General features: G+C 39.5%; 1 protein-coding gene across 5 annotated transcripts in view; it reads right to left on the minus strand.

Moving 5' to 3' along the window:
• Positions 1 to 255: 255 nt before the first annotated feature.
• Positions 256 to 12,007, minus strand: part of STEAP1 (STEAP family member 1) — a 25,353-nt gene continuing 13,601 nt past the window's right edge. For all 5 annotated transcript variants that reach the window (XM_027847815.1, XM_027847818.1, XM_027847819.1 and 2 more), the window contains 3 exons: positions 6,659 to 7,171; positions 4,775 to 4,939; positions 256 to 605 (listed from right to left, as the gene is read on the minus strand). In XM_027847815.1, the coding sequence (XP_027703616.1) occupies positions 348 to 605; positions 4,775 to 4,939; positions 6,659 to 7,171 (936 nt within the window). In that variant the 3' untranslated portion in view covers positions 256 to 347. The remainder of the gene's footprint in view (positions 606 to 4,774; positions 4,940 to 6,658; positions 7,172 to 12,007) is intronic.

Consider the following 12,007-nt stretch of genomic DNA (forward strand, 5'->3'; position numbering starts at 1 on the left):
CTGCTTCATGAATATAAAGGACAGAGCATAAACTATGGGTGAATCGTTTTGTTCTGCCTTATTCTGCTATACATGTATAAACATTGTTCTGGGTCTAATATATATATGTATATATGTGTATATATATATATATAGATATATTTTTATATACTCATACATACATACATACATACACACATATGTTTGGTCTGAATCCAGTTGGTGAAGAAACCCAAAAGCTTCAATTGTACCTCCAATAAAGAGACAGTATACTAATTAAGAAATTGAAAGTTCCTTTATACAACATAAATACAAATGGAAATGCTTTGTAATAGGAGAATTTAATATTTGGCAAAAATCCATGTGTTCTATAGCTGAAACGCCACCTCAGCTTTGTTAATTTTAACGGGATCTTCCCAGCCATGCCTTATCTTCTGTATCCTCTTCCTATAGCATGGAAGGAGCAATATGACTTTACACGTCAGGACAACAGCAGGAAGTAAAATTGCTATCATAAAAGTAGGAGGGGTATACCACACGAACTGTTTTACATCCACCCATTTGTTCCAGGCAAAAATCAACGCGTGAATCGTGCCCAGTAAAAGGCAAAAGATTCCCAACTTGCTCTGCAAGAGAAGAGGGAAAAAAAATTAGTCCAGCAACAATAGGTACAATGATGGTTAATCATCAATGGGCAATCATCTAATTTGAGAGGAATCAAACTTACCACTCTCTATTGCCATAAATCAAGGCATAGCACAAAAACCCATCTTCAGTAACAGAACCGAGAGCCCTAGAACAGTTTTTAATGACTTGTGTCTGTGTCTGATCATCTGCTGGATTATGAGCTCCGTTAAGTCAGAGACCTTGTCATGTTTGCATCTCTTCCCAAGTGCTTAGCAATGGTGATCTCCAAATAGTGGCCCCTTCATTGATGTCTGTTGAAGCTACTCAAATCTTAATAAAATTTTATTAAAGAATGGTGAATTCTATTAACTTTTACTTTTCTTTTTCTTTTTTTAGGCAATTGGAGTTAAGTGACTTGCCCAGGGTCACACAGCTAGTAAATGTCAAGTGTTTGGCCTGAGGCCGTATTTGAACTCAGGTCCTCCTGACTTCAGGGCTGGTGCTGTATCCACGGAGCCACCTTGCTGCCCCTAACTTTTACTTTTTAAGCCATTTTGATGGAGAAATTTTATAATACTAGAAATAACAGTTAATGTATTTAATATCAATAAAGTACTTACAGGTGTTTCAAATGAAGGGAATCATAATATTGTAGGGAAGAGTTGCAAAATTATTGGCTTGGAAAAAAAAACTTTGTATTTCTTAAAAAGACCCTTTTATTCAAGAAGAATACAATACAATTTGCCACAAATGCCCACAATTTGCTACTTTCAAAGAACATTCTATTTCCAATGTAGGTGCAACTGATCATGCTCTTTCTAGGGATATTTTCATTTTAAAAAAGGCCTCCTGAGGACTGAAAAGCTCTTTAAGGATCACCAGTGTTGAAACTTCAGGTACTATAACAGGTAGGGGGAAGACTGAAGGTTTGGATGGGAAAGGATCCAGTTTGGTTTTAAATCACCCCATGTAGGCAACTATTTCCTGCTTTCAGCTGCTCAGATAGAAAATTAATAAATCAAGATCAATTTGGCTATCACAATTCATATCAATCATGGAGACAGTCACAATGATCAAGTTTGTTGTGTTCTGGTCATATTGCTGATGGAACAGAGATGTCAGCATGGCAGGCATTTCCATAGCCTCCAGTATCCACCATAACAGAGTAGAAAGAGCTCTCTTTCTGGAGTTGGGAGACTGGTTTTTCCAATCCTGACTCTACTATCAATCAACTGTGTGATCTGGGACAAATTGGTTCAGTAGGCCTTAGTTTCCCCACCTAAGTAAAGGGGTTGGACTAGGTTATGAGTTAAGTTCCTTTTAGCTCTGAAATCCTACATGAATTTAGGATCCAGATGAAAGCTAAAAAATGCCATCCAACAGTGATGAAGACACACAGCTGAACCTTTGAAAGGATTTTCTAGTTTTTATCTGGATTATATAATCATATAATGTTACTGGGATAAAAGGGACTTTAGACATAAGCTAGTCTATTAGTTCATTCCTCTGTCTCTCCCTCCCATTTTTTTTAACAGTTTCTTGACCGCTAAAACTTTGTGGGATCCTGACAGTGGAATATTCCATTACTTTGGATGATTTAGTCTTTTTAATCACTTATTTTCCAGATAGGATCATTGGCTCACTGGAATGAGTTCAGGGGATGTTTGTACAGGACTATAAAAGTTTCTCATTTTACAGATGAAGAAACCAAGACCCAGAGAAATGATTCATCCAAGACCACGAAACTCAGACACATTTTTCTATGGGCCTCTTACAAAAAGGCAAAGCTAGGTTGTTTGACTCTGTGTTGACATATTTAACGACTTCCTTCATTTCATAGATCATGTGAGATTGTAGAAGCAGGGCAGAAGGGACCTTAGAAGCCGAGTGGTCCAACCCCCTTATTTTGCAGATGAGGAAACTGAAGCTAAGGAATATTAAGGGACTTTCTCCATCTCATAATAGTGCAGTTGATACAACCAGGATTTGAACTAGGTTCTTTAGTTCAGCACTTCGTAAACTATGGATCCCGACCAGTTAAAGAAGCGTGAAAGGGGCTGTGAGTGGAAAATTTTTAAGAAGCCCTGCTCCAGCTCTTGAGTCATTCCTTTTTCCAATGTATCACACTCTATTTTTTTCCTATTTTCCTTCCTTTTTTCAATCTTTCCTTCATTCCTCCCTTCTTTTGCATACTTCTTGACCTCTGCAACTGTGTGGCATCCTGACAATAGAATGTTCAGTTACTCTGGATGCCTGTATTTCTGATTTACTCTTACAGGAATAGATCCAGTTGGCATTTATTCAGTACTGCAAATGCATAACAAGCAACTCAATCGTAAGATATTACTCTTTTTTCAGAAGCAAATCTTCAGAACAAATTATGTCGCAATCATTTTTCGGGTACTAAATAAAATTCCAGGTTGGCAGAAGAGATCATGAATCATTGCTTTCTGGTGATGAGAGGGGGGGAGATGAACAGATGAATTCATGAACAAAGCATTTATTAAACACTTATGTTTTGCAAAGCACTGTGCTAAATGCTGATGATGCAGATAGAAAAGTAAGTTAACAGGCTCTTCTCTCACAGGACTCACATTCAAATGAGGAGACAACAGCTGCTGGTGAGGTGGAAAAGTTCCATGGTCCTCCCGGCGCAGTGGCAAAGCTGATGTCAATGTCTCTTCTAAGAGACATTTATCATTTCCACTGTTAAAATAAGATCAGTTTCTGGACCCTGGGGGAAGTAGGACATTGTAGTCCTAAAGTTTTCTTGTCCTAATTCTTCAGTGTCAAGTGTAGGTTCAGCTGACATAAGGTGCTCTTTATAGTTATAGCTTAAGGCTGGAAAGTACTAGATGTGTTTTCGGGGTTTGACAAAGCAAGAGATTAAAAAAAAAACTCTGACAAGAATTAAAGAATTTTGAAATACCTGAATGAAGAGTTGAGCAAGAATGTGGAGAATTTAGGACCATTGGCAGAAAGCAGAGACTTCCAGCCTAATCCTGTTAGGGGAAGTGTGGGCGTGTGGAAGGGGATACTGGGATATATCTTCCTATGAGGTCATCCCTCAAGGTCATTCCAAGTCAACACATCAGAATCATTTGAAAAAAAAAATCCATCAGTGCCTCTGTCTGAACTAGATGAGGTGAATCTTATCTAAAATTCCATTTAATTCAATAAACATTTGCTAAGCACTGACTTCACCAGGTACTGGGGAATATGAAGTTCTTGACCTCAAGGAGTTTGCTATACTGAGATTTGAGGGGTTGAGGATGAGATATAGTATCTATACAGATAAATAAGTAGAAAGTATACACAAAGAAATTTCAAGGGGGCAAATTACAAATCAGGAAAGGCCTTGTGTAAAAGTTGGCACCCAAGATGTGCTCTGAAGGAAGCTATAGATTTTAAGAGGCAGAGATAAAGAAAGAAGGCATTCTAGACTTGGGTGGAACCATGTGTGCAAAGGCATTGAGGTAGGAGATGTCCCATATGGGAAATAGAGGACAGGCCAATTGGATTACAATGGAGAGGGTATGAAAGGGAGTAATGTGAAATGAGTCCAGAAGCAACCTGATGGCGGTGGCTGTTTCATTTTTTTGTGTTTGTATCTCCAGTGCCCAATAAAGCCTGGCACAAAGCAGATGCCTAATAAATGCTTGTTCATTTGTTGACTCAAATGTCTCTGGCCCTGATAACACTAGAAATTTCAAGGAAGCCATTTCCTTATCTATAAAATAAGGTAATTGAACAATTGAACAAGGTAATCTGAACTAAATAGCCAGCAAGTTTCAAGTCCTTCCATGTAGGGAGAGAGATTTCTTATAAAGTGTCCTATGTGAGGAGAGCCTTATTTGTGTTGGGTTAAGCCTTGTCTTTTTGTATCTGGTGAAGTTTTTTTGTTTGTTTATTTGTTTTTGGTTTTGCTTCTAGGAACAAGAGGGAAAAGACATAAATGTAAATTTAAATTACACTTACTAATAAGTAAGAGGGAGAAGCATTTGCTTTCAACTAACCAATTTATTTAATACCCTATTATGTACCAGGTACTGTGTTAGGGGACAATCCAAAACGATTCTGTGGGTTAAGAAGTGCATATATTGGCTCTCTTAGAAATGCATAGACAAGATGTCTCCTTGAGAATCTTACTGCTTTCTTTACTATGTACCTGAATATAGTGAAATTCTCTCCAGGTCAGGGAGTTGCTGACGGATGGAATGGAGGTCACTGCCAGCAGGGCCAACAAAGCAAGGGCCACAATTCCTAGAGAGACATAAATTTCCATTCTCCAAACATCATGCTCAACCCAGGCATCTTCTTTATTTTGCTGGACCTACCAGAGAGGCAAAGAAGAAAGGAAGAATCTGTTGGTTGTTCAGTCATTTCAGTCATTTCTGTTGTGTCCGACTCTCTGTGATACCATTTGGAGTTTTCTTGGCAAAGATGCTGGAGTGGTTTGCCATCTCCTTCTCCAGCTCATTTTACAGAAGAGAAAACTGAGGCAAACAGGGTTAAATGACTAGCCCAAGGTCACACAGCTAGTATGTAGCTGAAGCTGGATTTGAACTTATGAAGATGAGTCCTTCTGACTCCGGGCCTGGCACTCTGTCCATCTGACTAGGAAGGCAGCATGGTTCAGTGGATAAGGGACTGGATTTGGAGTCAGAAGAGCTGGGTTCAAATTATCCCTTTGCTACTTACTCCCTATGGGGCACTGAACATATTACTTAGTCTCTCTGCCTCAGTTTCCTCTTCAGTAAGATGAAAGATGGGGTTGGATTAGATGACCTCAAAGGTTCCTTCCAGCTCTAAATCTACAATCCTATGACTTGTAGTCCCTGGCTCTGAAAGCATAAATTCTTCTTCAGTCTTCCCTATAGCACTTAGCCCTGATAGCCAGTGACCCACACAGCCTTCCCCACCCAGGTGGTTCAGCATGCCCCTGAGAGAAGCAGCTTCGGAGCGAGAGGCTAGACAGGGACAGGCCACTGCTGTGTGTGTCTATATGAGTATGGCAAGATGCTTCAGTGCAGGGTGATTAGCGGTGGAGACACAGCCCAAGGACGATGCTTAATGAACAATGTTGTGGCATTGATGGAAGATCATGGGAGGCCTCAGTTATGAAATGAATATACGACTTATTGGTCAGAACAACTTTACTTTCCTGCGAGTGGAGAATTCTAGCTCAGGAGTCATAAGACCTGGGTTCAGACTCCATGTCTGACAATTACTGCCTGTGTGAAACTTGGGAAAATAGCTTAACTTCCCTGGACCTCAGAGGTTTCCTGATCTGCAAAGTGAATGTGGTTGGACTGAATGGTTTCAGAGGGCCTTTCCCACAGATCGAGATCTATGATCTTATTTAACAAACAAATGGAACTAATAATAAAAACAAACATTTGTAAAGCTCTTTAAAGTTTGCCGAGCACTTTATATACGTTATCCATATACCTTACCTATAAGGCAGGTACTTTGGGGGAGGGGGGATGGAGAGGGTGGAAGGTGGTCCAAGTCTGTGAATTCTTTGGTTTAGGAATCTCCTAATGAGGAAACTGCTTCTGTGGATGAAGATTGTGGTAACTAATAAAGAAGTAATTTCTCTGCAACTTTTTGGCTTAAAGAGTTGCTTCAGGCACTCAGGTGTTAAGTGATTTATTCAGGGTTACACCACCAGTATGTCTCAGAGGCAGGATGTGAACCTAATTTTCCTGACTCCAAATCCAGTGATCTCTCTCTTCTATACCATATTATATAAGCCATTCTTAAAAGTTTCAAATGATGGGCAGCTAGGTGATGCAGTGGATAGAGCACTGACCTTGCAGTCAGGAGGACCTGAGTTTAAATCTGCCCTCAGATACTTACTAGCTGTGTGACCCTGGGCAAGTCACTAAACCCCAATTGCCAAACAAAATAAAAGTTTCAAATGAAAGCAGAAAGGCAAGGCACTTTTTTGATATAGATTTTCAGGGGGGTTCTGGAGTAGAAATAGGAGGGAGGAATCATTAGGTGATAGAGAACTTTTGGGGTATTAGTATCACAGTGAGAACCGTACCTGTTCATATGCCCAGTTTAGCAGCTTATATCTGTAAGACCTCCTCATTGGATAGGACAAACTGTAAATTGCGTGCAGTGAGGCAAAAAAGAAACTGAGAAGGCCAAATTGCTTCCTTGCCAGCATCCACTTATTCAACCAATCTGGAAATCTCTTATACTTGGTTCCATTATGAAGCTGGAAAGCAGCTGCGATTATACCTGGCAAATAAACCAGTGCCAATAGAGTGATGGAAACCACTGGCAAAACTTTGTTAATGACCAGGATTGGAATCTTATAGAAAAAGTGTGCTCCAGTCATTACAAAAGGGTGGATGACGTCCCTTAGGCAAGTATAAAGAAAGGTTATAAGGGCTATGATGGCTGCCATTTTAATGGGCAAATGCCATTGTGGAAAGAGCTCCTGTTTGTGCCTTAGATCGGCAGGGCACTCAAACTCATCGAAGCCGGTCATTTGATGTAAATGGAAAAGGTCAGGTCTCTTTGGGGTGCTGCTATCTCTTGAGTTCTTTGTCTAAAAGAAAGAAAAGGAAACATCTTAAGGAAAATTAGAGAAGGCAGTGAAGTGCCCATATCATCAACTGTTTACAATTCATATATACTCACATGTAGTTTTATAACTTCTGGTATCCAGAATTTCATCAGTGGGTCCCTCCACCAACATAGATCATGACCCCTCTACTATGACTCAGTAAATGGTCTTTGAGGATTGCTCTTGTCAAAAACTTTGTTACTCTATAGACCAGTGGTGTCAAACTCAAATAGAAACAGATCCCTGTGTTCCCCCCACCCCAATACTGACTTAGAAAAGCACAAGTTAACATAGTCTATGTTGTATTTTATTTTTTTATTTATTTTGGAACATTTCCCAATTACATTTTAATCAGGTTCAAGCCTCACTTAGGAGTTTTGTGGGCCACAAGCAGAGGGCAGGGCATAAATCTGACACCTCTGCTATAGATAAACTTGTGAGGAGTCCATGCTTCTGAGACAGCCAGATCCTCACAAAACAGACTGGTATCTTTTCATTGGGTCTGTATTCACAGTTCCAGGCTGGTCAGAGCCTCCCAGAATTTGTGTTTTGCTGGGACAGTCTTCAAAAACCTGGGCTGATCTCCATGCCACAGAGAGGCATGAGAGGAGGACTTCAGTGGAGGCACTGGTGGATATATGCTAACTGTTACATGTCATAGCCAAGGCTGTAATTGTGGGACCCAACATCTCTTTTTGGATTCTGGTTAGCTAATGCTGCTATGGTTTAGACTTCACTGTCATCTTACCACTTATTCCTTTTGAAGGGAAGGGAAGAGAAGAGAATAAACATTTATATAGTGCTTGCTGTATACCAGGTACTGTGCTAAGTGATTTACAAATATCTCATTTGATTTTTACTAAGCAGTATATATGGGCAGCTAGGTGGTGCAATGGATAAAGCGCCAGGCCTGGAGTCAGGAAGACTTATCTTCCTGAGTTCAACTCTCACCTCAGACACTTACTAGCTTTATGACCCTGGGCAAGTCACTTAACCTTATTTGCCTCAGTTTCTTCATCTGTAAAACAAGGTGGAGAGGGAAATGGCAAAACATGCCACTATCTTTGCCAAGAAAACCCCAAATGGGGTCATGAAGAGTCAGACAAGACCGAAAAAAAGACTGAACAAAGCAGTGTATATACATATATGTGTATTGTATATAGAGATATATACTCACATACACAAAACCACAAATGAAACATACATATATGCATATATGGATAGATGCAGCATATACATATGTGTATCTGTATATATACATACATACACATATATATTTATGCTTGATGCATACATGTACATATACACACATGGATTTAGATCCTACCTCTGCCAAGTACTAACTGTGTGACACTGAGCAAGTCATTTACCTTCTCAGTGCCCTAGGAAAATTTCTAAGACTATAAACTGAGAGAAAATGCTGACTTGTATCAGTAAAGGGAGTTTTCTCACTTGGAGGGGTTTCCTATACCAATGAAATCATAGATAATGTTCCTATTTATATAGGATATCCCAAAAGTCTTAGTGCAGTTTAAAAAGTTTAGAGCTCAAAACTGCACTAAGATTTTTTGACTCCATATGTGTCTGTATGTAAATATATATGTATATATACATGTATGTACATGTACATGTGGGTATGTTTGTACCCAGATGTATATAGGTATATATGTGTATACACAAGTATGTATACACATGCATACACACATAGAATGTGGGAAACAGCAAGACAAAATGTACGCATACATACATACATGCAGGCATACATGTATAAATACATATATTTTTGTTATTCAGCTGTTTTTCAGTAGCGTCTGACTCTTAGTGACCCCATTTGGGGTTTGCTTGGCAAATATGCTGGAGTGGTTTGCCATTTCCTTTTCTAACTCATTTTAAAGATGAGGAAACTGAGACAAACAAGGTTAAGTGACTTGCCCAGGGTCACACAGCTAGTAAGTGTCAGAGGCCAGATTTGAACTCAGGAAGGTGAATCTTCCTGACTCCAGGCCCAACACTTTATCCACTATACCACCTGGCTGATCCCAGCCTATGATTTCATTGACAGTGAAAACTTCCATTGCTGAAACTCCCTTTACCAATCCAGATTAGTAACTCATATAAACCTAGTTTTAGAGAGGTGCCTAGAGAAGTGAGCTGATAAGTAACTCTCTCATGGTCCCAGAGCAAGCATGTGTCAGATACAGAACCTGAAGCCAGGTATTGTGACTCCAAGATAGGCCTGCTATCCATTACGGCATACTGCCTGCCCCTACTCATAAAATACACACACACACACACACACACACACACACACACACAAGATAAAGGATGCTTCTGTACATATAAGAAGATATTCGTAAGTCAGGGAGTGAACAATGTTTATAAAACTTGCTTTGAAGGGGCCGCTAGGTGGCGCAGTGGATAGAGCACCGGCCCTGAAGTCAGGAGGGCCTGAGTTCAAATCTGGCCTCAGACCAAACACTTGACACTTACTAACTGTGTGACCCTGGGCAAGTCACTTAACTCCAATTGCCTAAAAAAAAAAAATAAATTAAAAAAATTAAAAAAAAATTTGCTTTGAGAAACAATATCTTATTTATAATCTTTTCATTCCATAAGCTTTGAGGAGTTAGTACTTCATCAATCCACAGAAAAGAAGAAAGTCATAGAATCACAGAATTTCCAAGCTGCAATGGATCTCAGCAGCAATTCCTTTCTGTTCTGAAAGGAATCCCCCCTATACCATATGATGGTATCCTGCCTGTGCAGGACGAACTCCAGTGTATATTATTTATGTCATTTATATGTCAGTAGTATTGAGTCCATGGGCAGCTAGGTAGTACACTGGATAGAGTGGTGGCCCTGTAGTCAGGAGGACCTGAGTTCAAACGTGACCTCAGACCCTTACTAGCTGCGTGATCCTGGGCAAGTCACTTAACCCTGTTTGCCTCAGTTTCCTCATCTATAACATGAACTGGAGAAGGAAATGGCAAAGCACTCCAGTATCTCTGCCAAGAAAACCCCAAATGGGGTCATGAAAAGTCAGATATGATTGAAAAACAACAATGCAAAAAGTATTGGGTCCAAATGTGTGGCTTCCACCATATGTTTCAATACCGTGATTTTGTTTTTAAAACAACTTAGCTATCTGAAATATGTGGCCAGATTTGTACTTAGGTAAAATAAAAATATAAATTTAGAGTGATATATTTTTGTAATGCTTTATAGTTCATAAAGATCTTTTTCTCATTTACTTTGTAAAAGGGGTAGTTTAAAGCATCATAATCCCTATTTTAATATGAGGAAAATGAGGCCCTCAGGAAAGTAGAGGTGAGTGACTTTTCTAAGGCCACGCAGCTTCTAAATGTCAGAGCCAGGATTTGAACCTGTGTTTTCTGATTTCAAAGGTCAATGCTGTTTCCTGCTTCTGCATGCTGCCTCGACAGTCTAGCAGGGTGAATCCATGTGCTTTAGAGTGGGTGATGGATGGCGTGTACCTCTGAGACTTTTGAGGTTGCCAGAATTTAGAATTTTGTGTACTTCCAGCCCCTCAACCCCACTGCAATGAACCAGTGCAACAATTATTTTAGAAGTTACTGAGACAGAAATTTTGAGCCAGCCTCAGTTGCCTTTTCTTGTTGTCCTGCTACTTTATGCTAAGATTTTTCATTAAATTTGGTGGCTTTTCCTTGTTCTGTGGCCTATAGAATCTTAGAGCTATAGACTGCTTATTTCCAACCTTCTGGTTTTACATAGAAAGTATTTTTTTTTTTAGAAAGTGCCAGCTTCCTCAGTTTATAACTACAGATGACCCTCTAGTACCTTTCCTGTAGGGATATCTCTGCTAATATTTGGGAATTACTTTCAATCTTGACTACTGTTAAACTCAATGTTTTCTCTGTGTTTCACGAAGCTTATATCTTGCCTGGATGTCAAAAAGAGGTATGCACATAAACTCAGGCAGGTTTTCTTATGGGTTGAAAAGAATTCAGGGACAGAATATTGTATAATTAACTTTAAAATGCAAATCACATTGATGCAGGTGTGCATATTAGCATGGTTGAGGAAGAATGTGTCAGTGATGTCTTCTTATATGCATTTCTAAATTATTTTAAAATTCTCTTCTCCCTCCCAAATTCCCCACCACTTTTCCTTCCAACAGCTTTGCAGAGAGGGAAAAGTTAGTCTTGGGGACATTGGATAAAGATAGGATTTGTGATCTTCCATAGATGAACTTAAAAGATCATAGACGTTAGAGCAGGAAGGGGCATTACAAAGTCATTATCACCCATTTTTACAGATGAGGAAACAGGACTAGAGATATTAAATGATTTACTCAAGGTCATGCGCTCAATAAATTGCAGAGGTGAGGTTTGAACCCAGGTCCTCTGACTTCCAGTTCAGCACTTTTTCAATCCAAGTGTTTTTTTTTTTTCTCTATATAGTTGAGGCACTATGGGGTGACTGGCATGTATGATGTCTATGAAACCGGTAGGATTGAAAAATAGGATCTGATTCTATATACTGCATCCCTAAGTTGTTGACAGTATTTTTTTTCCTTTTCTCATAGCAGTCACTAAGGATCGTAGAAAGGACTGAAAAGGACTTGAGTGTTAGTAACATTGAGAAGCAGTATGGTGGAGTTGAGTGAAGGCTGGCCTTGGAGTCAGAACTCCTGGTTTCAAGTCCTTCCATTGACATGACCTTGGGCAAATTATTTAACTTTTTGGTTACCTAGGCCCTTGCCAATACTAAATTATAGATGAATCACTGATCTGCATCATTGGAGGACGTTTCCACACTAGAGAGTTCCTCACACTG

The sequence above is a fragment of the Vombatus ursinus genome, unplaced genomic scaffold (genome assembly GCF_900497805.2).
Source record: "Vombatus ursinus unplaced genomic scaffold, bare-nosed wombat genome assembly UNPS02005459.1, whole genome shotgun sequence".
NCBI lineage: Eukaryota > Metazoa > Chordata > Mammalia > Diprotodontia > Vombatidae > Vombatus > Vombatus ursinus.